At 41.3% G+C, this 25,015-nt stretch overlaps 1 protein-coding gene across 1 annotated transcript; it reads left to right on the top strand.

Moving 5' to 3' along the window:
• The first annotated feature begins 1,928 nt into the window (after window positions 1–1,928).
• SELENOO (selenoprotein O) lies at window positions 1,929–23,635 on the top strand. Its single transcript, XM_084648598.1, has 9 exons — window positions 1,929–2,515; window positions 5,469–5,672; window positions 6,614–6,794; window positions 13,333–13,463; window positions 13,905–14,185; window positions 14,391–14,541; window positions 18,629–18,814; window positions 21,487–21,643; window positions 22,372–23,635. The coding sequence occupies exons 1-9, from the start codon at window positions 1,938–1,940 to the stop codon at window positions 22,558–22,560; spliced, it is 2,058 nt and encodes a 685-aa protein (XP_084504724.1). The 5' UTR covers window positions 1,929–1,937; the 3' UTR covers window positions 22,561–23,635.
• The last annotated feature ends 1,380 nt before the right edge of the window (window positions 23,636–25,015 follow it).

Here is a 25,015-nt window from a genome sequence, read left to right as displayed (position 1 = left end):
TAGTTATGTTGGTGGGAAAAGCCCTCCAGGTGACAGAGCGCTGTGCACACTACCATTTATGTTGGCAAAAGTTATGTTGCTCAAGGGGATGGGTTTTTTTTTTTCACACTCCTGAGCGACATAAGTTTTGCCGCCATAAGTGGCAGTGTAGACATAGCCTTAAGAGTGATTGGTTGAAGTTTTATTTTTATCCTTCTCTAGCAGGTAAGCCAGTGGACAATTTCACATTATGCAAATACCTCTGTCCACCCCATACTGTTTACTGGTGATGAACACATTGTTATGGTTTTAATATACAGTGATGGTGTCATGTTTAGTTGTAACTGTGTTAATCTGAGTATTTCATTCAAAAGTGATAAAAGGAGCTTTCCACTGCAGTATTGCCAAACACAAATGTTCAAAAATTATGAAATTAGCTTTCAAATAATGAGAGAATGTAAAAATAAGTTATTTTTATTTGCCTTCTGCTTTTTGAGCCTTTAGGATACATTTTAAAGCTTTCTCCACAGTCACAAGAGCCAGAACTTTGCCTTTTCTTTAAGAATGAAGGCTGAAAATCATCACATATCCACTTGACTCCCAGAGATTGGGCTTTAAGGAAAACAATAATTATCATGAGGCTCATGACAAAATCATGAGAGTTGGCAACAATTGTATGTGGCTCTCAACCTTTCCAGACTACTGTACCCTTTTCAGGAGTCTGATTTGTCTTTTGTATGCTTAAGTTTCATCTCACTTAAAAGGTACTTGCTTACAAAATCAGACATAAAAAGACAAAAGTGTCAGCCACCGTATTACTGAAAAATTGTTCTACTTTTTACCATATAATTATAAAATAAAACAGAATATAAATATTTATATTTCAGTGTATAGTATATAAAGCAATATAAATAAGTCATTGTATGAACTTTTAGTTTGTACTGTTTTGCTAATGTTTTTATGTAGCCTACTGTAAAACTTGCAACTATCTTGACAAGTTGATGTACACCACCTGGAAGACATCTCTGGTTGGGAACTTGTTATGAGAGAAGATAGATTAATCCCTCCAATTATAAACAAGTGCATTAATTTGAATTCCTTATAGGGGCTTGTTTTATATCACCGTTTCAACCATGTAACAAAATATAAATGGCTGTGTTGGAGAAATACGTCTATGAACACAAACTCCCCTCAATCTTAAACCATCTTCTGGGCCTTCAATTTAATTGTAGCCATTTACAAACATATTCTTAAAAGTCTTTGGTAGAGACTGACACTTTATTTACAAGTGGGGTTTTGCCTTCTGCAGAATATAATCAAAAGGTGAATCATTGCTGTGTAATAACTGTGTAATTAATGCGTTTGTTTTAACTCACTGCAGCTGGATTAGAAGGGCACTGTACGGTGTATTCCACCCAAAAAGCGGATATGGACAGCGAGAGCTGGAAGAGACTCCAGCACCCAGTCCACGTCTCTGCCAGTGCAGGATCGTTCCCGGGCTCATGCTCTCACCGGGCCAGCCTACCCTGCAGTAAAGCAGCGCCGGGCTGGCTCCCGGGGCGCAGGCGGCGAGGGCTTATACGTTCCCAGGGCCGCTGGTCTGCCTCGGGCTGGAGTGTCGGATCGGTTCTGCTCGCTCGCGCGCGGCCTCCGGCGCCGGCTCGGCCCGGCAGAGACAGGGGTGGGGCGGCGGCGGGGCCAGGCCCGGATCGATCTGGCCTGCCCCACGACAGCAGCGCGGCTCCAGAGCTCGCACTGGGCCACGGGACAGCCACGGGGCGGGGCCTCGATACGACCTCGCCCTGTGGCTGGGGGGCTAGGCACCGCCGCGGGCGTGGAGCGGCCGGCGGGGCGGGGCTCGGAGAAAGCGCGCCCTGTGATAAGGCGCTGGGCGTGACGTCACAATCTTGTCCCCGCGCTAGGGGCGGGGTCGCTGCGCCCCTCGCCCTGCTGGGTGAATGGCCGCGGTGCTGCGGAGCGGCCGCTGCTTCTTGCTGCCCAGCTCGGGCCCGCGCGGCCTGCGCCCTCCCGGCTGCTGCAGCGGCGCCATGCAGGAGCCCCCGCCCCTCGCTGCCCGGCCGGGGAGCCCGGGCCCCGGCGCGGCCGCGGCGGCTGCGAGCTGCCTCGGGGCGCTGCGCTTCGATAACCGGGCGCTGCGCTCGTTGCCGCTGGACCCGTCCGAGGAGAACGTGCCGCGGCAGGTGCCCGGCGCCTGCTTCTCGCGGGTGCGGCCCAGCCCGGTGCAGAGCCCGCGGCTGGTGGCCCTGTCGCTGCCCGCCCTGGCGCTGCTGGGCCTGGAGCCCCCCGCGGCCGGGGCGCTGGAGGAGCTGGAGGCCGAGGCCGCGCTGTACTTCAGCGGGAACCGGCTGCTACCCGGCGCGGAGCCCGCCGCGCACTGCTACTGCGGGCACCAGTTCGGCAGCTTCGCCGGGCAGCTGGGCGACGGCGCGGCCATGTACCTGGGCGAGGTGCTGAGCCCGCGGGGCGAGCGCTGGGAGATCCAGCTCAAGGGGGCCGGGCTCACCCCCTTCTCCCGGTAACCATTCGCGGGCGGGCGCGTCCTGCCCCTCTGCCGGGCAGGGGCTGGCGGGGGCGCCGCACCCTTTTGCGGGGTCAGTCGCAGGTTGTATCATACCTAGAGCTTGTGGGTTCCCCGCCTGGCCCACTGCTCTGGTGCCCCCGGGGCACCCCGGTCCCGCCTGTGAGATGCTGCCAGGGGCTGCTGCTGCAGCTGGGGAGCTCGGCGTAGGGGCTTTAAGCCTTTGCCATTCCCAGCCTGAGTCACTTCACCCTTTGGCAGCCCATCCTGCCACGCAACAGTGTCCCCAGCCCAGGAGCCTTTGCTTGCCACCGCGGGAAATGCCTCGCCAATGCCCGGGACAGGTGCGGTGGCAGCTGGGGATGTGTGCTAGTGTAGATGGGGCACTCACGTTCAGGGCCATCCCTACCCATACGCAAAGTACGCAGCTGCGTAGGGCACCAGGAAATTTGGGGCACCACGTTTCTTGGTGCCCTGCACAGCTGTGTGCTGCTCCAGCCCCTGCCCCATCTCTTCCCCATGCCCCCCTCCCCTCCGCCCCAGCCCAACCTCCACTCCCCTGAGGACTGCAGCGGGGGCGGGCCTGCACTCACCAGTGGCTGTGGGAAGTGCAGCGACCCTGCCCCTGCTGTGCTGCCAGTGAGTGCTGAGGGGTGGTTCCCCTCTGCCCCCCAAGCCAGTCCTGCCCCTTCACCTCCACCCCTCCCCGGAGAGGCCTGGGGCCTCACACACACACACCCTGCAGGGGGGCTGTGTAGGGCCCCAGAATAGCTAGGGACAGCCCTGCTCATGTTCTCTCTCTTCTCCCCTGTAAAATCTGGTCTTCTGCGTACTTTTACTTCATACTATACATATTTCATGGGTGAGACCAGTGTTTCTCAAATTGGGGGTCCTGACCCCAAAAGTATTTGCAGGGGGGTCGTGGTATTGCTGCCCTTACTTCTGCACTGCCTTCAGAGCTAGGTGGTTGGAGAGCAGCAGCAGCTGTTGGCCAGGCACCCAGCTCTGAAGGTAGCACCCCTCTGGCAGCAGTGCAGAAGTAAGGGTGGAATGGTATTGGTTCTCCCCCCCCACGCTTACAGCGCCATGACATTTCAGATTTAAATTAAATTTATCATTTTTAGACTCCTGTGACTGTGAAATTGACCAATATGGACCATAAATTTGGTAGGGCTCTACTCTTAACCCTGATTTTTCATCATCCCTACAGCAATCATAATGTTTGGTTAAAAAAGATAATGTTGAGTGGTACAAAGGAGGTGAGATGAAAAATAAAGATATTTTAGTGTGAGGGATGAAACTAATTACATTTCCTGCACTTTGCATTTGTTGTTTCTTTCCTTCCCCAGTAGGCATTTTCCCTCAAATTTTCCACCTTTGTTATTGCTAGAGATTTGATAATAGTGGTGGGAATGCTAGTGTGTAGCAGCCACCCTTTTTTTTCCTTCTGTTGTATTGTTTAACTAAGCTCAGCCAGGATCTTCTCCTGGTAGATAAAATACTGGTAGCTGCCAGCATATTGTTTGCGTTATTATGGAGCTTTAGTCATAGAAATAGCGGGGAAACAATAGGTAAACAAGTCAAAAGGTGCTATAGTGGAGTACCTGCACAGACTGAGTAACTGATTTTTAGCTCCTATTATTCTATACTTTCCGATTATTGTGCAGTTTGGTCCTGTTTCTGTTTGTTTCCTATCTTTTTAATTTTGGTGATGGTCAAAAAAATTGATTATATTTAAATGTATACGTTAAAGCAGTGGTTCTCAACCTATTTACCGTTGTGGGCCATATATGTAGCTATCTGTGTTATGTGGGCTGTGACCAAACAATATATACGGTATATACTGTGTGTATGGCCCTGAGCGTGTCACATGGGCTGCAGCTGTGTGCTGATCTGGCTGCAAGTGGCCCATGGACTATGGGCTGAGAACCACTGCATTAAAGACATCTGACAAAGAAAGATCTGAAGCAGTCATGAAGGATAAAGGGTTTTTTTAAAGTTCAGCTGGTTCAAAAAAAAACAAACTTAAAACTGAAGTCCTAGAGTAGGCTACAGCTAGCAGAAGGAATCACAGTTTGTATGCTTTTCTAATAGCTTCAGAAGCTGTAGATATCTGGGCCACGGGCCAGTTTGAAAACTACTGCAGTAACTTATGTTCAGTGGTAGCTAATATTCAAACTGGATTGTTTGTCGGTGGTGTGAGATAACTAAATCCTGTGAATGTTTAATCTCCATTTTTAAAGGGGGAATGGGGAAAGAAGTTACTTTTGCAGCTAATTCCAAAGTCGTAATCGTTTCTTTAAAGAGACACTGTCAACTTTGGTAGTAGACATTACTAATAAAACCTTAGATTAAGTGACTTTTAAAAATTCAGTCAACTTATTTCACTTGTTCATAGATTGTGGTTTTTTGGAGTTTGGATAATAAAAAATAATGAAGCCAGTTTCACTTTTTTTTTTATAGGCAGTTACAATACTAGGTGAAGTTCTGTAATGTCTGGTCTGCAGATGAATTTCTACTTGTTTGAAAAGCTCTTTATTAAAATTTAAAAAATGATGGGAACACTTCTGCTGGCCCTTGTGTTCCATTAACAATGTATTCTACAGAATTTAAATACTGGGATAAGCTTAAGGAGTGTATAGAACCTGTACAAACAACAAAAGAGGTGATTGGAAAGGAGGATATGTTAACTTTATTTCTATTGTTCTACTATGAATGTTGGTATTAATACCAAAAATAAATGTTTCCAATAAGGAGATAGCATTACACATTGTAAATTGAAACTAAGAGGAGATGGTGGGCAACTTTGGACAAGTCACTTGCCTTTTGGGCCTTCATTTCTCCACCTAGAAAATGAGGGTCATGATACTCTGCTTTTGTGAAGTGTTTTGAGATGTAGAAATGAGAAGTGTTACACAAGAGCTAAGTCGTATTACTGTTTTTCTTATAGACAAGCTGATGGTCGAAAGGTCCTGCGGTCGAGTATAAGAGAATTCCTGTGTAGTGAGGCCATGTTTCATCTAGGTATACCTACAACAAGGGCTGGAACGTGTGTAACATCCGATTCAAAAGTTGTTCGGGACATACTCTATGATGGAAATCCAAAAAATGAAAGATGCACAATTGTCCTGAGAATAGCTTCCACCTTTATAAGGTAAAGAGAAGCCTGTTTTCAATTTTTTTCTTGTTAAAACAAAACCATCATCCTGTTGGAAATACACTATTTCTCTAACAAGGCCATCTATATATGATTCTCATTCTGGGGTTTTAGCTCTTCAGTGCTAGACTGGTGGAACTCTGTGTTTTCCATCCAGTAGATGGGATGCACTGGCATCTTTGCACACTGCCAGGTAAACATTAATTAGTAGGGAGTAAAACAGAAAATCACGGTGGGGTGTTATGGAAAGTGGAATTTTTTTAAGCTTCATAAATTTAAAAAAAAATTATTTTCAAGTCCTGGCAAAGAAAAGCCGTCTTTATGATACTCCTGATGCTGGTGGGTGACTATTATGTGGGAGAGGACTGTTTTAAAAGCCACTTAATGAAGGGTTTTAGGATAAGGAATAAAATTGTCAAAATCTAGATCGTGATAAATGTGAGACTACATATTAGAAATGGAAGGTAGTTCCTGCTTGAAACCATATTAGGACTCTATGGAAGATCTCTGGTCCGTTGCAAAGTCACAAATTCCTAATGAAAGGCTGAGGAATAGGAAATATATAAAGCTTGGAAAATCTTTTTTCCAATTTTTTTGCAAGATGTCTTTCATTTGTATAGGCAGTATTTTATTTTGGTTTGCTGTTACTTTTTAAAATAAGTTCACCATATAATCATTGTCTTCCATTGAATATTTTTAGGAAGCTCTTAAGAATTAGCTGTTAATGCTGTCTAGGGCCCCTGATCCTTCACGTGGCAGCACGTGGATGCACACCTTTGCTGTGTGGTGCTTCAGAGGGGCTCTGTTATTTTGATTATCTCTGTCATTTGCAGGACTGGGGCCTAAATTAAGGAGATGGTACTACAGTAATATTTCTAAGTGGTAATTTTCTTATTGCTGTAATATAAATGAATAAGAAGTGTCTTATCTTAAAACAGGTTTGGATCTTTTGAGATTTTTAAACCTACAGATGAACACACAGGACGCAAAGGTCCCAGTGTTAACCGAAATGATATTCGAATACAGATGCTTAATTATGTGATCAGCACTTTCTATCCAGAAATCCAGCAGGCTTACTCTGACAACAGTGTTCAGAGGAATGCTGCTTTCTTCAGAGAGGTATGAGACTGATAATTCTTTCCTTTCATAGTATATGTAGAAGTAAGGTACAAGAACTTCATCGTGTGAGGAATATGGGGTGAGTTAACTTTTTTTTTGTTTTTTTTTTTTTCCCCTTTTGGTTATCTTAACTTTTTTTGTTGCTTTTGGAAAAAACACTCCTGGTAGAACTGTATACTGAAATGTACTTAAGAGACTAGTTACCTCCTCACCAGCAAGTCAAGATTCCCCTAGCTTTTGAAGAGCTGTACAAGACTATGCATAATAAATTGAGTATATCAGAATGTTGGGGAGTTCTGGAACCTGATTGGCTGCTGATGAGGTAATGATTTAGAATGTAAAAAGGGTCTGTACTCATTTTGTAATGTGAAAGACGGGGGGGGGGGGGAAAAGGATGTTGACTGAGAAGAATGTAAATTAAAGGTTCACAATTTAAATGCTCAGAAGCCAGAACATTCAATTATGGTTTCCTCAATAACCATTACTTGAGCTGTTGGCAGATATGTAGCATTGGTGTGTGTGTATATACTGCTAAATTTATGCCTTAATAGAAATATGTAATGTTTCTGAGCTAAAGTTGTTGTGGGAATTATAACTTCACATTTCCTGACTGTTGTGTACTTCTACATCAAAACATTGATATTGTGTTAACACCACTTTTCACACAATTTCCTTAGTTGTTTGTAAGGTGGTGGAAATAAGTGTGTCTTTTTTCAATGAACAAAATAAGGGGTTAGGGAAGATGAAATGCTTCTGTTTCTGTTTCATTAATTGTATATTCAAATATTATGTGCTTTCTGGGGCTCTGTCCAGTACACTCAATTTAAATAGAATACCTAAATCGGGAAGCTGGAAAGCGGCCATACGACCTGCCTTCTGGGCTTTTCTGATTTTTCTTAAAGGAAGAATGAAAAGTCTTAGCGCAGCCACATGATGCAACATAAGGAGGTATATGTGAAAGAGGAGGAATTTGCCAATACGGTAAAACAAACCATTTCAGCTACTTGATACCTGGTTCAGTATTTCAGAAGGCTTTGTTCAAGCTGGCAAGGTTAGCAGGAAATAGCCAGCAGCTACTTTAGGAAGCTTAAAATGAACAATAAAAATGCTATTTTAGAATAATTTATGTAAATTCTACAAACAGCACTGTGTTCTGGCAAGATCCCTCAAATTGATTTTTTTCCCCCTCCTGAATTAATCATTGATTCTTGTCCTGTCTCAAGCCTTAGACAGTTTTACTTTAAATCTAGTCAGTGGAAAAAGTTTAAAACTAGTTTGAGGTAGTAGATCTACTTCTGGCCCACCTGCCAATTATTATGGTCTGTCATTTTATATATAATACTGCACTCAAAAACCATTAAAACATTAAGGTTGCAAGTCAGGTTCTCAAGTTATGAAATGCCAGAATTCGGGTTGCCTTTCCAAGCTTAATTTGGCCCCTTTGTGCACATGCATTACGATAATCTTCAGTTATGTGATTGCATACTATTTTTCCTCAAAGGACCCCTGTCTCATTCAGTGCACAGGATGGATGGTGCTCTCTTGGCGACTGCTATTCAGTATTTTTTTCTCCTCATTTTTTTTTTTTTAAATTAATGTGTGGCCCCAGGCCTTATTAGCTGCACACTATTCAAACCTTGCTTTGAAGACAGAATTATTAATTTCCTCATGGGTTTTTCTATGGCATTAATCATTGTATCTGAACGCTTCACAAACATTAATTTATATTCACAACACACCTATTAAGTGGGGGCGTATAATTATCCCCAATTTACAGATGGGGGACTGAGGCATAGGAACTAAATTTAAAAGTTCCCTCCTTTTGGGTACCCAGTTTAAGATGCCTATGAGCTGGTTTTCCAGAGTACTTAGTATTCTATAGCACAACTCCCACTGACTTCAGTTGCAGTTGTGAATGCTTAGCACCGAGGAACAGTTAGTGACCCCTATGAAAAGTTTCATTTAAGTGACTTTCCTATATGATGCTAGGGACTCTAGCATAGACATTTATAAATCCAGTTCTCCAGGGCAGCCCTTGCCCATGACTTTCCTTTCTCTCCCTGCAGTCCCCTTCCTCGTTCACCACATCTTCCTACTTCTGCACAAATGAAGTAAGGTTCCCGCAAAAGAGTTTCCTTTGCTACACAATCCTGGTTCATCCCTAGAGTAGGTCCATCCTGTGTCCTGAATGAGGCAGGGGTCCTGTGGGGGGGGAAATAGTATGGGATTGTGTAATTAAAGACTGAATTTATAATGAATCTGCACAAAGGTGCCAAATTCGGATTGCATAGGCAACTTTAATTCTAGCATTTCCTGAATTCTGTGTGTGTGACTTTGCAATCTTAATCTTCTTTTAACTTTTTTTTTGTGTTTTATTTTCTGGGTTTTTAAAAAAGCGAAGTGAAAACACAAATTCCATCATAGATACCTATATCATCAGCAGGGTTGCAACTGCTTGATCCCCAACAGACCTCTGTGGCTTGAGCTAATAGGATATATGATAGTAATAGGTTGTCGTCATTTCTGTGGACCAGCAGTAGAGAGGGCACTTTGCCGGTGGGTTTCACAGATATGTGGTGACAGCCTAGGGACACTGAGGCTTAGGAATCTTGGGTATTGTGTTCAAGTCAGCACAGACTCTCTGTCCATTCCACCCAAACTTCACCCCATTCCATTCCCTCCAACCTGTCACTGTCCCAGTCCTAGCCATTTCCCATCCCAGACTCCTCATCCCAAATTCCATTTCTTAAGCTTCTTGTCCCATCTAATTTAGTAAATCACTCCTCCAGGCTCCCATCACCCATGCCAGTGAACTTGCCTAGCCAGTCCCTGTTTCCATCACCTTGCTCTTCATCCAGTCTGTTTCACGCTCCCACCTGCTGGCTCCTAGTTTCCCACACATGCTTTCTCACCTGGCTCCTAGACCCGTTCTCCTGCCTCACATATACCCTATGTCCCTATTTCGCTCTCCCCATCTTCCTGACAGTTTCATCCCACTCCCCCCCCAACCTCCTTGTTCCAAACTACTCCATGTTCTCCCCCAGGTTCATCTCTTGTACCCTCTATATTCAAATCAGTCAGCTTCCTCCTCTGCGCTGCCTGGGCCCAGCGGCAGAGTCATTGAGAGTGCAGGAGAGACAGCCTTCCTGCTCTCTCAGCTCAAGTGGCAGGACCCAGCCGGGCACACAACAGTCCCGAGTTGCAATTGCAGGGAAAGTCCTGCTCCAGCCTCAGGGCTTGCTCAGTTTAGACCATCTTTGGAGGTTTCAGCTGCTAAAATCTAAATTGCTACTGAGTACAGAATTATAGAAATGTAGGGCTGGAAGGGACCTCAAAAGGTGAGCAGACCATCCTCCAACACTGAGGCAGAATTAAGTATACCTAAGCCCTCCCTAATAGAAGTTTGTCTGATCTGTTCTTAAAAACCTCAAATGATGAGGATTCCGCAATCTCCCTTGGTAACCTGTTCAAAGTGTCAGCTGTCATTTTTCATAAGCTTATTACTTGGCCAAACTTCAGCATGTTTTCACAGGGATTGCAAAAGGCACATTTAATACATATGCCGCCCTCTTCCAAATTTCATGTCTCTGCTCGAAAGCACGGGGGTGTGAGAACTTTTCAAAGAAAAGGTCCCCGGTATTTTTTAACAAGGGCAAAACAACATATTTTTCTCCTTGGAAATGACTGATAGTTTCCACAAAAATTCAGCCTGAGACAGACACCTGACCTTTAAAATTTCAGACCAGACAGTTAGTTATAAGCAACTGAAAGTAGGGTCTTATAATGGAAGTGTTGGACAACCTTAATAGGCAGCACTTTGTGGCCTGCCTATAATATATAAAATGCTTTTGTCGCCTCTTTTCCGCTGTGAAGGAAACTAAACCAGAGAGCAAAAGTGAGTGCATTTGATATCACTTTATGTAAAGAGAACAGATTTTTTTTTTTTTTGAATCTTTGTTACAGTAGTTTTAGATGTCATTTTTAACAAGGGTAAAATGTAAACAGGCATTTTAAAGTGGTGGGCTTCAGTAACATATAATTTCCCAAGCTCTTCTTTTTGTAAAACTTACTTGTAAAAATCAGTAAGTTTAGAAATTGGTGATGGAGAGAAATGGTAATTGAAGCTAGAACACAGACAACCTCATTCTAATCAGCGCACACTTCTTTGGGAATGATCCATGTTTTAATTGCAGTACAAGCTTTTCATTGGCAGTTTGAAAAAAAAAAAAAAACAATTGCTAGAATAACAAATCATTTTATGCAGTGGCACCGTGCAGTTCACATGTCTTTATCGTTCTGTGAGCTTTTGTTTTCAATAGCTTGGATCTCATCTTTATGATTAATTTACTGTGTGGTGGTATCTCATCTCTCTGGCATAGAGCCATAGTACAGAGTGTGGCCACTTGCACTTGTTTATCGCATATTTCTAATCAGTTCTGTGCACATGTAGCTGCTTGGAGTAACTTGTGTCGTATGGCTTTCTACCGCCCTTCTGAGTAGTGTGGAAACCATATAAAGTGTTATGCTTGAAAGCACTATAATGCATGCCAGCGTGGAAGCTGGAAAATGGTGGTGAGGGGAATGCATAAAGTTAATTTCCAAAATGTTGGTGTTCTAAACCCTTCTTTCTGTTTCTCTAACTTTCTGGAACTTTGTTCCTCGGGGCTGAAATTTTCCAGCCTGTCCCGGTTGGTTGATTTTGATGAAAGTTTAAGCAAAGACAGTTCTGCCATTTTTGAGAATGAGAGTTGTGTGAAGCTGGCTTTTCCTCTTTTTTTATATAAACACTTTTTCTACCGTAAACAGCTCTAGAAGGAAGGATTGGAAGTTTGAAATTTGACAAGTTGATAGCTGTTTCAGAGGAGAAGTCAGTGTTCTGGTGCAAATAGGTTTTGATTTGACCAGGTTTTGAGGATTTGAAAATCATAGTTTGTGTCAGTGATTTTTGTAATGGTAGCAGATCAGTAATAGATTTACTAATTAGATTTATTTTAAAAGTTAAAATAACTGTTTTCGTAGAACAGACTTAATATTGGTTGGCAGATAGCACGGAAATGAAGAAATTGATAAATTGTTTAAAAATATTGCATGCCTTTCTCTATGTGCTATACCTCATCTAACCTGCTCACTGCAGAAACAATACTATGGAAAAGTAACTTAAAAACTGTTGTAATGCATGGATACAATGAGGAAGAGTTCAGCTTGTACATAAAAATTCAATTTTGGCATTTCCTGACTTTTTTTTTTACTTAACTTTGCATCTTTTGTTTCTTTAGCATAGTTAAGGAATGTGATATTCCCCTACCACAAAGTCTAACACTGATGATCCTTGTTTAACACGTCTTCATTTTTCTAAATCTTTGTAAGTCCCGTCCCCCTGCCCCACCAACTTACACTTCTTATGGGGAAATCCTACAGCTCTTGTTCTGGAATTAGAAGTGGGCAACAGGAGATATTTGTTGCAAAGACTGGAATAGTGAAGGTTTATTCAATCTAGATCAACCTTAGTCTAGTGCAGTGGTTCTTAACCTTTACTGCAGCCTGCACCCCTTTGGTTCTCAAAATATGATCTTGCACCCCATATCAAAAATTATTGAAGTAGGTCAGTTCTTTAAACTTAGATATATTTTTTGTTTGTATATTACAGTAATTGTTAACTGTATAATGTTAATAAACGCATAGGTTTGATGAAACAAAGTAGTTGTACTTACATGCCTGTGCTTAATTTGTGTTTTCAATGATTTACCTTCTAAAAATACCTTCTAAAAACCTTCGCACCCACAGAAAGGGCATCTCACACACCAAGGGGGTGCGTGCACCTCAGGTTAAGCACCACTGGTCTAGTGGTTCTGACCTTCTGTTAGAAGCCTTTTTTATCATTCTTGGACAGGTGCCCTTAGTTTCATAGTGTGCTAATAGTCACTTCCTTTGTTCTTTCGCTCCTAGCCTCTTGCATCTGTCTTTTTTTTTTTTTTGTTCTCTGGTTATCACTTCTCCCAACCCACCATTAACAAATTCAGTGGCAGGCTACGGTAAGGGAGCCACTGTGACTCATAGGGCCAAGTTGTATGAGCTGGCTTGTCAGTTAAGATAGATGTAGTAGGAAAGAAAATGGCATGAGGAAAGAAGTGGGAGTGGAAAATAGGGTCATAATGAACAAAGGAAACAGACACACAGCATTTAGGCTAATGAAACTTTTTATATATACATCCTGAGGGCCAGATCCTGCTCCCATTGAAGTCCATATGAATTTTATTTCAGTCAGAGCAGACCTTTAGTTTGGGGGAGATGCTGCTAAAATGTTGCTACTGCTGGGACTTGGGCTAAATCGCTGTTTGCTTTTGGGAATTAACTATGTTAGTGGAGCAGGAGGCCATACTTCAGTGGAAGTAGCGTTTGTTTTTTTCCCCCTGAATTTCAAGCCCTACAGTGTAATGCAGTCATACCTTGTAAAATAACACTGTTTAGGTTAAAATGATCCCTTGAAATATATAGACATGTCTAAGTCATAATCAAAGTTGAAGTGTTTGTTTCTTAGGTAACAAAGCGGACAGCAAGGATGGTTGCTGAATGGCAATGTGTTGGGTTTTGCCATGGTGTGCTGAATACAGATAATATGAGCATAGTAGGACTTACAATTGACTATGGCCCTTTTGGGTTTATGGACAGGTCAGTATAGTTTAATTACCTGAAATGTACAACTGTGTGTTTACTGTGCAAAATAATCCTCATGCTTTTCCTGATTGCTTTCATTCCTTTTCAACATCCTCCTAAGTGGATTTATTACGCCCTATTTGTGGCGAGTCCAGTTAAGTTAGCCCTAATTGTTTGTATTCCGTGACATAACCATTTCTAACCTTCTGTAGCTGTCACAACCATATATGTATAACCTGTTCATTTTCTAGCATGGTTCTTTTCTGTATTTGAAAGGTCTTGGGTTTATCCTAAGGAAGGGCAATACAAGCACATGCTTAGATTAATAGTTTTGGAGGAATGTCAGAACTAAAAGCACTCTTCCTTCTTGTACTTTCTAGTCTCCTAAAGGATCTAACTCAGTAGTCACTCTGTTAACTAGAAGAAGACTACTAACCATTTCTTCTTTGTCTGTAGATATGACCCAGAACACATTTGCAATGGTTCAGATAATGGAGGCCGCTATGCTTATAACAAACAGCCAGAGATCTGCAAGTGGAATCTAGGGAAGCTGGCTGAAGCTTTAGTCCCAGAACTGCCCTTGGAGATCAGTGAACTCATTCTTGAAGAGGAGTATGATGCAGAATTTGAGAGGCATTATTTGCAGAAGATGAGGAAGAAGCTAGGTCTCATTCATTTGGAATTAGAAGATGATGATAAATTGGTGTCTGAACTTCTGGAAACTATGCATCTCACAGGTTAGTGATGAAAACAGGACATAACTTGGTTGTCTTGTTTACCATGTTAGAAAAATAACTAATCAGAGAATCATATTCCACTGACAACAAATTAACCTTATTTCAAAAATGTGGATGTATCGGGTAGAAACAAATTAGACTATAAACTTTAAGTTGAAGTTAAATTAGACTGTCTTATGTCTGAAGAATAAAATTTTGTGTTCAGGTGGAGACTTTACAAATACTTTCCGTTTGCTGAGCTCTTTCTCGGGCGATTTGGATCCTCTAAAATTGGAAGATTTCCTTGAAAAGATTGCCATGCAGTGTGCTTCCATGGAAGAATTAAAAGTTGCTTTCAGGCCTCAGATGGATCCAAGGTACAACTGAAGTAAACAAGGACAATTTTGAACTGTTTTCAGGCATACTATCTATATATAGCTGTTTTTTGTATGCTTTTTAATGTTTAAATCAGTTTAGTGATCTTTAAGGTGCCAGAGTGACAGTCTCAGACTGTCCACAGACCAGGAATATAAGATCAACAGCAGTGCGAGTTTTCCTGTGTTGCCATGCCAGGACATTTTAACCATGGCCTGACAGACTAGTTGTTTGGGGGTTTTTTTGGTTTGTTTTTTTTTTCCTCCATATTTGGCTTCTCTGTGGCATAAGCTAATAAGTGTGTCAAATTCGGTAGTTTTGTGGTAAGGACACACTTCACTAAACTGGATTTTAATCACCAAAACCCATTTCACGTGTACTGCCAACAAGCTGAGTGGTAGCATTATATTTCAATTACTGTGCTAAATATAATTTAAAATGTGTATTAGATGCTCTGTATACTGTTACAAATCCCCAGAGTCATCCAGTTTCCATCTTTGGGGCCAGATTTACTGGTACACTCTAGCTGTTCTGCACCACTCAGCAATGCAGAGCAGCTGTAAACTTGACTCATGTGGCCAGTTACATCAGGATTACATCTGCTTTGCATCTTGGAAACAGTGGAAATTAGAGCATTCTAGTGAAACTGACCCTTAGTGTTCTTCATTGTTTCTAATATGAATAGATTTTATATATTTTTCTAGGATCTATTAATTGTTTGTTTGGCAGACGTTTTGTGTGCCTAGTGTTGCAGAAGCCAACATAATTACATATACCTTTTTCTCAGAATTGTCAGTGTGAACAAAAGTGTCTAATTTCTACTCTGAGCAGTAGGAATGTTCACACATTTCTGATATCACGCTGAGATACTGTTGGTTATCGCCTTTTGAATAGATGGGCAGTTGAGTTCTAGCAATGATGTGGTAAATTGAAAAAGGAAGAAATCCATACTTAAGAAGCCAGTTGATATTACTAGATTATGATTTCAAGGTAAACCAAATCTGGAGCCTAAACATAAATCTTGTAATAAGAATTAAATCTGATTATACACAAATCAATCCTTTTGGGTTACTATAGTTAGACTTTGTACAGAGGAGCAGGAGATGTAATGAATAAATCAGAGTGGTATGAAAGCAAAGCTTTTTAATGCAGTACTGTATTACACTAAGTGCAACAACTGTTATACCACAGCACTCCAGTGATAGTTGCATTAGGCATATGTAGATCAAATGGGAGGGTAATTTATGTAGACTGAATAATCAAAACTGCTAGATATTATATTTAATTATCTTTAGTGATGAGTTGTCCTTTAGCTAGTAGGTGCTGATAGGTTGGTTTTTTTTCTGTCCTTTAATTACTTTCTATGTATGCATTAATGAAAAGTTTAGAAAATTATTCTGAGACTTCCACTTACATTGGTGTGGCATGACAAAAATACAGTATTACAAAAACAAATGTTTACTTAAACTGGAAGAAGGAGGAGAAGACAGCTGAATAAGTGATAAAACTGTTGGACAGCTCCCACTAACACAATCCAACGGTATACAGCTTTTAGAAACCTAATAAAAACCACACCAAAATAACTTGGCTCTATTAACCATAGTAACTCCTGTCCTTTAATAAATTAGTCCTGTTAAAACCATTAACATATCTCTTTAGCAGAGTATATTAGTCATTTTAGTGCTGTCAAGTGATAAAAATAATTAATTGCGATTAAATAATACAATTTAAATATTTTTTGATGTTTTCTACATTTTTAAATATATTGATTTCAGTTGCAATGCAGAATACAAAGTGTACAGTGCTGAATCTATATTTATATTTTTTATTTGCACTATAAAAATAAGAGGTGAATTGAAAAATACTAATACAGTACTGCAGTGCAATCTCTTTACCTTGAAAGTTGAACTTACAAGTATAAAATTATGTACAAAAAAAACTACATTCAAAAATACAACAAAGTAAGACTTTAGCGCCCACAAGTCTACTCAGCCAATCGCTGAGACAAAGGCATTTGATTACAATTTGCAGGAGAGAGAATGCTGCCTGCTTCTTGTTTACAGTGTCCCCCTGAAAGTGAGAACAGGTGTTTGTGTGGTACTATTGTAGCCAGCATCTCAAGATATTTGTGCCAGATGCGCTAAAGATTCGTATGTCCTTTCATGCTTCCACCATTCCAGAAGACATGTGTCCATGCTGATGGGTTCTGCTCGATAACGAGAGCAAACTGCCGCATGTTAATTTTCGTCATCTGCGTTAGATGCCACTAGCAGAAGGTTGATTTTCTTTTTTGGTGGTTCGAGTTCTATAGTTTCTGCATCTCAGGCTATGTCTACACTACCGCGGTAAGTTGACCTACGCTACGCAACTCCATCTAAGTGAATAACGTAACTGGAGTTGAAGTACCTTAGGTTGAGACACTGTGGGTCTACACCTTTACTCTTATCGTCAGGGGTAGAGTACAGGGGTCAACTGGAGAGCGATCTGCTGTCGATTTGGAGGGTCTTCACTGTACCTGCTAAATCGACTGCCAGTGGCTCGATCTCAGAGCATCGATTCCAGCTGTAGTGTAGACCTGCCCTGAATGTTGCTCTTTTAAGACATCTGAAAGCATGGTCCACACCTCGTCGTCCTCAGATTTCAGAAAGCAGTTCAGATTCTTAAACCTTGGGTCAAGGACTGTAGGTATCTTCAGAAATCTCACATCGATACCTTCTTTGCATTTTGTCAAATCTGCAGTGAAAGTGTTCTTAAAATGAACAATATGTGCTGGGTCATCCTCCCAAGACTGCTATAACATGAAATATATGTCAGAGCATGGGTAAAACAGCAGGGGACATACAGTTCTCCTCCAAGGAGTTCGGTCACAAATTTAACTAATGCATTTCTTTTTAACGAGCATCAACAGCATGGAAGCATGTCCTCAGGAATGTTGGCTGAAGTATGAAGGGGCATACGGATGTTTAGCGTATCTGGCACATAAATACCTTGCAACGCTGCTACAAAAGTTCCATGCGAACGCCTGTTCTCACTTTCAGGTGACATTGTAAATAAGAAGCAGGCAGCAGTATTCCCTGTAAAATGTAAACAAACTTGTTTCTCTTAGCGATTGGCTGAACAAAAAGTAGGCCTAAGTGGACTTGTAGGCTCTAAAGTTTTACATTGTTTTGTTTCTGAGTGCAGTTATGTAACAAACCATCTACATTTATAAATTGTGCTTTCACGATAGAGATTGCACTACAGTACGGAGTACTGTATGGAGGTGAATTGAAAAATACTATTTCTTTATCATTTTTACAGTGCAAATATTTGTAATAAAAATATAAAGTAAGCTGTATACACTTTGTATTCTGTGTTGTAATAGAAATCAATATATTTGAAAATGTAGAAAAACATCCACAAATATTTAATAAATTTCAATTGGTATTCAGTGCGATTAATCACCATTAATTTTTTTGAGTTAATAGTGTGAGTTAACTGTGATTATCCAATAAATTAGTTTGAATTACATAAATTAGGTATGTTTTTTGTCCACAATCCTTTCTGGCAAAATAGGATAAAATATATAACAAGTCTATGGTTATATTACTTTGTACCGCTTGATTATAAAGCGGTACCATTGCATTCATTCCCCACTCTTCTAAAGTGTTTTTGCTTCCTTTTCTATGATGTTTGTATTACAGTAGTACCTAGGGCCCCCAAGTAAAAGTGAAATCCCATTATGCTTGGCACTTTACAAACACGAGGCTGCAATTTTCAAAGCTTTCTAGGGCATTTAGGCACACAGCTCATTAATTTCAGGGGGCAATTGTGCATCTAAATCCCCTAGGTGGCTGTGAATTCTCAGCCTTACAATCTAGGTTTGACACAACAAGAGAAGTGGATTAAACAAATGGGAGGAGGGAAATAACAGTAAAATTAATGTTCTTTTGCATAATAAATTAGTCTTTTATTATGGGATATAGGGTATTTAGCTTTGCTGACAAAAAACAAGGTTACTTGCTTGCTAAACTAGTCTGGATACAAAAAGTCAGTTCTTACCTGTTACTGTGAGTTTAAAGTCTGATATAACTTTTCTCTTCCCTGCAGACAACTTTCCATGATGCTAATGTTGGCTCAGTCTAATCCTCAACTGTTTGCATTAATTGGAACAAAAGCTAATATAACTAAAGAATTAGAACGCATAGACCAGTTTTCTAAACTGCAGCAATTAACAGCAGCTGACTTATTGAGTAGAAATAAAAGACACTGGAAAGAATGGCTGCAGAAGTACAGGTGAGATTATTAAATATTGCCTGCAATACATTTGTGCTGTGTCATATCTACGTTAGAACCTCAGTTATGGACACTTTGGGAATGGAGGTTTTTCATAACTCTGCACAAGAGGTTCTGGGCTGCTCCTCAGGGCGGACTGCTCGGAGCGGGGACTCATAGCTTTTCCTGAAAACTTCAGCGTCTTCACCTCCTACTCCTCGGGAAATTCTGCATCAAAAATTAAAAATTCTGCACACAATATCTTAAAATTCTGCATATTTTGTCAAAATAACATGATATAATCAGGCCAGTTTCAATTATTTTGGTAATTTATTTCAAAATACTTGTCAGTGATTGACTGTAACAATACAGACAGACACACAAAATTCCCCCAGGAGTAGGGAGTTAAGTAAATCCCTGTTTTTCTGCCTTTCCCCCTCAGAGTCCAGCAGGGGGTCAGAAACGTGCTCCCTTACCCCCCAGAGCCCAGCCATGGGGTGCCCCCAGCTAGACATCTGCACCCCCTATCTCCCAGAGCCCAGCTACAGAGCCCCCTGCCGAGACACTCACATGCACCCGCTGTCTTCCAGAGCCCAGCTTTGCGGCCCCCTCAGCCCAGACCTCAGCTATGCCCCCTCCATGCCTCCCCTCCCCCCAGCCCAGACACCCACACCTCCTAACTCTGGGAGCTCAGGGCTCCAAAGGGGAAAACAGCCTGATGCTGGGTCCCAGGCTTGTGTGGAGTTTCCTGCACACTGCCGCCTTCCTTCAGGGCATGTGAAGAACTGCAGCTGCTCTGAACCCTCCAGCTCCTTCCTCTTCCCCCCTCCCCTTTCGCCCCCCGCAGTATCTTTTATCTGTAAGCTGGGCTCTGCCAGATCCAGCTGCCCCTAGTGGAGGCTGTGGCCCTTTAAAACTGAGCCGCTTCTCCAGAGCACAGCATGCAAGGAGGAGATTGGGCTCCAGTTTCAGCAGCTCGCTCTCCAGGTCGGGTTCTATCAGGAGCTCAGGAAACTTCTTTCCCGGGCTAGGACTGAGCTTGTAAGCTTGTCCACCTCCTGATTACAGGGGTAGAGGGGGAACCTGCACCCGTGGTTTACAGGAAAGCAGTGCAGACCCCAGTGCTGCTCCTGCTCAGGGACTTAACAGCTGTGTCTGTAAACTTCAGCATCTTCACCTCCTGTCTGAAAGTGGCTGCCCCCCGTGTGGCGAGTAGGGAGTGGAGGTGGGGACAGGTAGCCCAGATGTGCCTACCTTTAAGATGCAATATAGACACAGTACAGTATTGGCTGGGGTTTTTTGGTTGGTTGGTTTGGGGTTTTGTCTCCGCTGCTGCCTGATTACTTAATTCCAGTTCCACGTGGTGTCCGGTTGACCAGTCAGTCCATAACTCTGGTGTTCATAACTTTGAGGTTCTGCTATACTGAGCAACAGTACATAGCCCTCTACAAATAGAAGACCGCATGGCCCCATCTCCAAAGCTTTACAACATAAAACAGATTCTATTTTTTTGGCATCACCGACATCTGAATAAGCTACAAAAGTTAGAATAAAACCCCCACATGCTCAATATTTTTCCATGGAAATTTCATAAATTAATTAGTATTAAATCCCAGTTTGGTGCATTGGTGCACATACAATAAGACATTTGGGTGCAAACAGGTATTTTGACTTTAATTCTAACACGTATACCTAAACTTGATTGTATTAGTTTGGGTCGTTAGTAAATATATTACCAAAACATGACTTACACCAGAGCTGTCCAACCTTTAGGGTAGTTCACCCAGCTAATAGTTCTTGGCCTGAGGGAAGAATCCACACAATAATAGATAAAGCAACTGAAAATACTCAATGCTCTTACTGCCAAGAGCATTGAGTATTGTATTTGAATTTAGAAGAGCAGGTGGGGAGCGTAAGGTAAAGCAAAACAATGGGGCCCACATTCTCTTTACCACTAAGGTCACTTGGTGCTTCATAGAAGTGCCACAAGGCTTTAAGATAGCTCAAGATTCCTGACAGAGAAATCCTTCTGTGTAGGTAGGAATAATCTCTGCTGGGCCAGAACTGATGGGGTTGGTATAGTGTAGCAGCCTATTACACCAGCAGTGTAAGTTAGGGCAGGCGAAGTCCTGCTTTAATTTGTGATGGCAGGCACAGCTGGCTTCCTGTGACTGACCCTCTTCACTACATCTGAGAATTCTAGCAGGAATAAGTACCAGTCATAGATCTGATTCTTGACTGTATCCCATCTCTCTGCCAGTGTAAGCATGCAAGAAACTTAAATATACAATAAAGTGCATAGAAAAGCTTCAGAGTTGATTCCCGAAAGTGCAGGAACATTCATATGCTGACTTATGCAACATGTTTTACCTGTTCAAATAAGTAATGATATTTTCAAAAATGTGAAGTCTTCAAGGGAAGTGTGTATGCTTGCCACTTAGTGCATGCTGAACTTCAGTTTGCTGCCTCTAATGGACTGTGAAACTGGTTCTTAACTGAAGTGGGAGGTAGTTTTTGTAGCTGAAATTTAAAAATGGCTGAGCTTTCCAGACCAACAAGGAGGATCATAGGCCATGTTCTCATCTGTAAATTCCCATTTACACTTGCAAATTCAAGAAAATGGGTCCAAATTTTAAAAACAGAATCTTGAACCAAACAAAATTCTTAATTTGTTCCTTCTTGCTTATTTTCAGAGTCCGATTAGAAAAAGAGATAGAAAGTATTAGTAATGCTGATGTCTGGAATGCTGAACGTGTGAAGATTATGAATTCAAACAATCCAAAATATATCTTGAGAAATTACATTGCTCAGAATGCCATTGAAGCAGCTGAGAATGGAGACTTCACAGAGGTACAGTATTACTATTCAACATGGCTGTGTATGCAGGACACTTCAGAAAATCCTCCAAGGAATTTTACAGTCCAGATTACATGTTGCATAATGTGCAACAAGATTAAAAGACAAAAATAGAATATGATGGGCCAATTTTTTTTTTTTGAGCTACAGGTTGTCTGGTGAATACAGCATGAGGCAGAGAGCTAGGAACTCCTGACTTTTTTTCAACCCCTGCTCTGCACTGATTGGCTGCACAACTGGGCAAGCCTTTTTTTTTTTTTTTTTTTTGCATCTATAAAATGATACTTAACTCACAGGAGTGCTGAGGGTTAGTGTGTACTTAAAACCCTATTTGCCAAATGGTGTTTTAAAATACAACATTTGATCATATTTAGCTCAACGTTATGTTTAAATACTACAGTGTGCAGATACAATTAATATATGTATAGTATTGATGCTAATGTAAAGGTGTTCAGGTACTTTACTTTGAATACTATAAGCCTCCCAATTGCTGTTGCTCATACCGTGTTCCATGCAGGCTACAATAGACGATAAAATAATTGCAGATCTCTATTTTCAGTTTAGATTATATCAGCGTATCACGTTTTTTCATCTTTTCATTTGTGGCTCTTCATAGTCTGCTTATCCATTAAATACAGTTTTTCAGATTGCTTTGAACCCATCGAAGGTTCAGTTTTTACTTTTTAATTTCTCACTGCAACACGTTGCGGCTTTCCCCCTAGGTAAGAGAAGTTTTGAAATGCTTGGAAAATCCATTTGAAGAGACAGAAGGTCTCGCTGCGGTGCAGGAAGATCAAGAAGAGGAGGAAACACTTGCAGCAGCAGCTGCTACTTGTGCTCCAGTGGCCAGCAGCAGACTTCCATATAGCAGTAAACCTCCACTCTGGGCTTCAGAACTCTGTGTTACGTGATCTTCGTAACCGCTTTGTTTTATTTTTCACTGTAAACTGGAGATGCTTCTTCAGTAGTGGAGAATCAAACAAGGCAAAATCAAAGTGCTGTTAAGTCACTGAAACAGTTCATTTGGATGTACCTGCAACCACACTTCAGCATCCATGATTGAATCAAAATAAGAATTGTTCATAGGTTTAATGGACCAATGACAAACAGTCCATGTACGTTGTTAGATTAATGTTTGGGGAGCTGAACAACTTTCTTTCCTCCTCACCACATTGTAATTAGTGATGTCTTAGGTGTAGGCATACAGTGATCTTTGAACATCCAAATGTAACTATTTGTGTGAAGTCAAAAATAACAAATCGGAAATGTGATCTATTTTTGACTGATGATGAATTAATAGTACTTAGTCCCAAAATGTGGTTAATGCTTTTACTCTGCAGGGATGTTTGATCCTCTTTAATGGAGGAATAGGCCTATCATTGCTTCTCTGAAGCTATGATTCCTTTAACTGAGTAGTTCATTTCTTGTGAACCTTCATATTAACATCAGGTTTTTTTTTTAAGAGAATTTTTGCAGGCTGATGGGGGGGGGGAAGCAATGGAGTATAATTCTTTTATAATATATAGTATAGAAATCAGAACCTAGGGGGATTATACATATTTGCACTTGGAAGTCCTAGCAGAAAAATATATTCAGCTTTAATATGTTTGTGTGAAATATACATGTACAAATATTTATTAAAATCTTGGACTGCAACTTGTAAGTCAGTTGATCTAAACAAGATCACTTTGCCAACTTAGCTTGTTCCCTATAAGCTACCCAGTACTTAATATAAGCGTTCATTATCTGATTGATTATGCTGTTGACGCAGTTCCTTCTACATTAAACTGGCAGATGTGTACTTGTTCAGGATTATTCAATGCAACTTTTGTATTCGTACTTTCTTCTTGTATAACTTAGTCTTTAATCTATCCATCCATCATCATCAATCTATGGAAATGTTACTCTGAAAGCTGCCATTTTAATATTATTTGCTAAAATCTGGGGTGGCAATGTCTGAGAATATATAAATGATACTCCTACTTCCCCTCTTGTTGACTTTATGCAGTTTTGCTTCTGTATTTTGATGGATACTGATGATATGTTTGAGGTGAAAGGAAGAGCTCTGAATGTTGTATATTTCATTATATGTGCAGTGTGAAACTGTTCCTTGTTAATTTAAAATAGTACTTAGGGAGTCGGAAATAGATCCTGATTGGTCATATAAAACAAACAAAAGGAAGTTCATCTTCACACACTGCACACTGTGGAACTTGCCAAAGGATGTTGTGAAGGCAAAGACTATAACAGGGTTCCAAAAAAAAAAAAAACTAGATAAATTCATGGAGGATAGGTCCCTCAATGGCTATTAGCCAGGATCGTGGCCCTAGCCTCTGTCAGAAGCTGGGAATGGATGACAGGGGATGGATCACTTAATTACCCTGTTCTGTTCATTTCCTTGGAAGTACCTGGCACTGACCACTGTTGGAAGACAGGATACTAGGCTAGATGAACCTTTGGTCTGACCCAGTATGGCCATTCTTATGTGTCTCTCACTGGAAAAATGTATTCCAGAGCTAAGCCACTTCAGTCACCTTAATTCAGTTTTTTAGTCTAGAGGGCAGTAGTTTAAAGCATTATTATTTTTTTAAATTATAGCATTTTATATTTTTAAGTGGAGGTTGGATTTAAGTTTTTTGTTTTTAAACTTGGTTTGCATGATTATCATCAGGGACAAAGGAAAAGAAATTGAATAAAGATAAGTGTGCTGTGGGAAAAAGAGATGGCTGTAGTATCAGCAGTGGGGATAATTTGGGTACTCAAACAAACCCTTAGCAGTAGCTTATGTACCTTAAGCTTTCTCTGTGGTTTAGCCAGCTCAGACTGTTTTGGGGTTCTCCCGATTTGGGCATTGAAATAATGCTGAGCTCTTTCTCTGACTATAATGGGTACATCTACACTGCAGTCAGAGATGCATAGCTGCAGCTGTCTGGGTCAGCTGTCTCAGGCTTGGGGTCTCAGACTCTGGGCTCCAGCCTGAGCCCAACCATCTAGACTGCAGTTTTTAGCCCTGTGAGCCTGAGTCTGCTGTCCTGGGCTCTGAGACTTGGTGCTGTGGGTTTTTTATTGCAGTGTAGACATACCCCCATGGATCACATCACATACCAGTAAAGAACGCTGGAAACTTCTGCTTTGTTTATAATTCTTTTGGGTAGGCTTATGACCTGTACTAAGACTGCTTCAGGCAGGAAGCTTATACAATGAATGAAATCTCATTATTTCTTTTGGACTCTGCAAAAATAATGGAAGAGTAACTTTGTGAATCTTACTCACAATTTCTAAGAGTATTAGTTATGGATTTTGACAGCCCAAACCCTGTAAAGCAAACTTGTTTCTAAATAGTTATCCTTGGCCAGTATTCCAGTT

Source organism: Lepidochelys olivacea (genome assembly GCF_965140295.1).
Source record: "Lepidochelys olivacea isolate rLepOli2 genome assembly, chromosome: 1".
NCBI classification, from domain to species: domain Eukaryota; kingdom Metazoa; phylum Chordata; order Testudines; family Cheloniidae; genus Lepidochelys; species Lepidochelys olivacea.
The sequence above is the reverse complement of the archived record's forward strand: the minus strand, read 5'-3'. Positions and strand labels throughout refer to the sequence as shown.

Excerpts from the sequence above, each read along its gene's own strand:
- SELENOO (XM_084648598.1), top strand. The coding sequence starts at position 1,938 with ATGGCCGCGGTGCTGCGGAGCGGCCGCTGCTTCTTGCTGCCCAGCTCG. Across the intron at positions 14,186-14,390 it reads GGAAACTATGCATCTCACAG|GTGGAGACTTTACAAATACT; the intron begins GTTAGTGATGAA and ends TTTTGTGTTCAG. Across the intron at positions 21,644-22,371 it reads AGAATGGAGACTTCACAGAG|GTAAGAGAAGTTTTGAAATG; the intron begins GTACAGTATTAC and ends CTTTCCCCCTAG.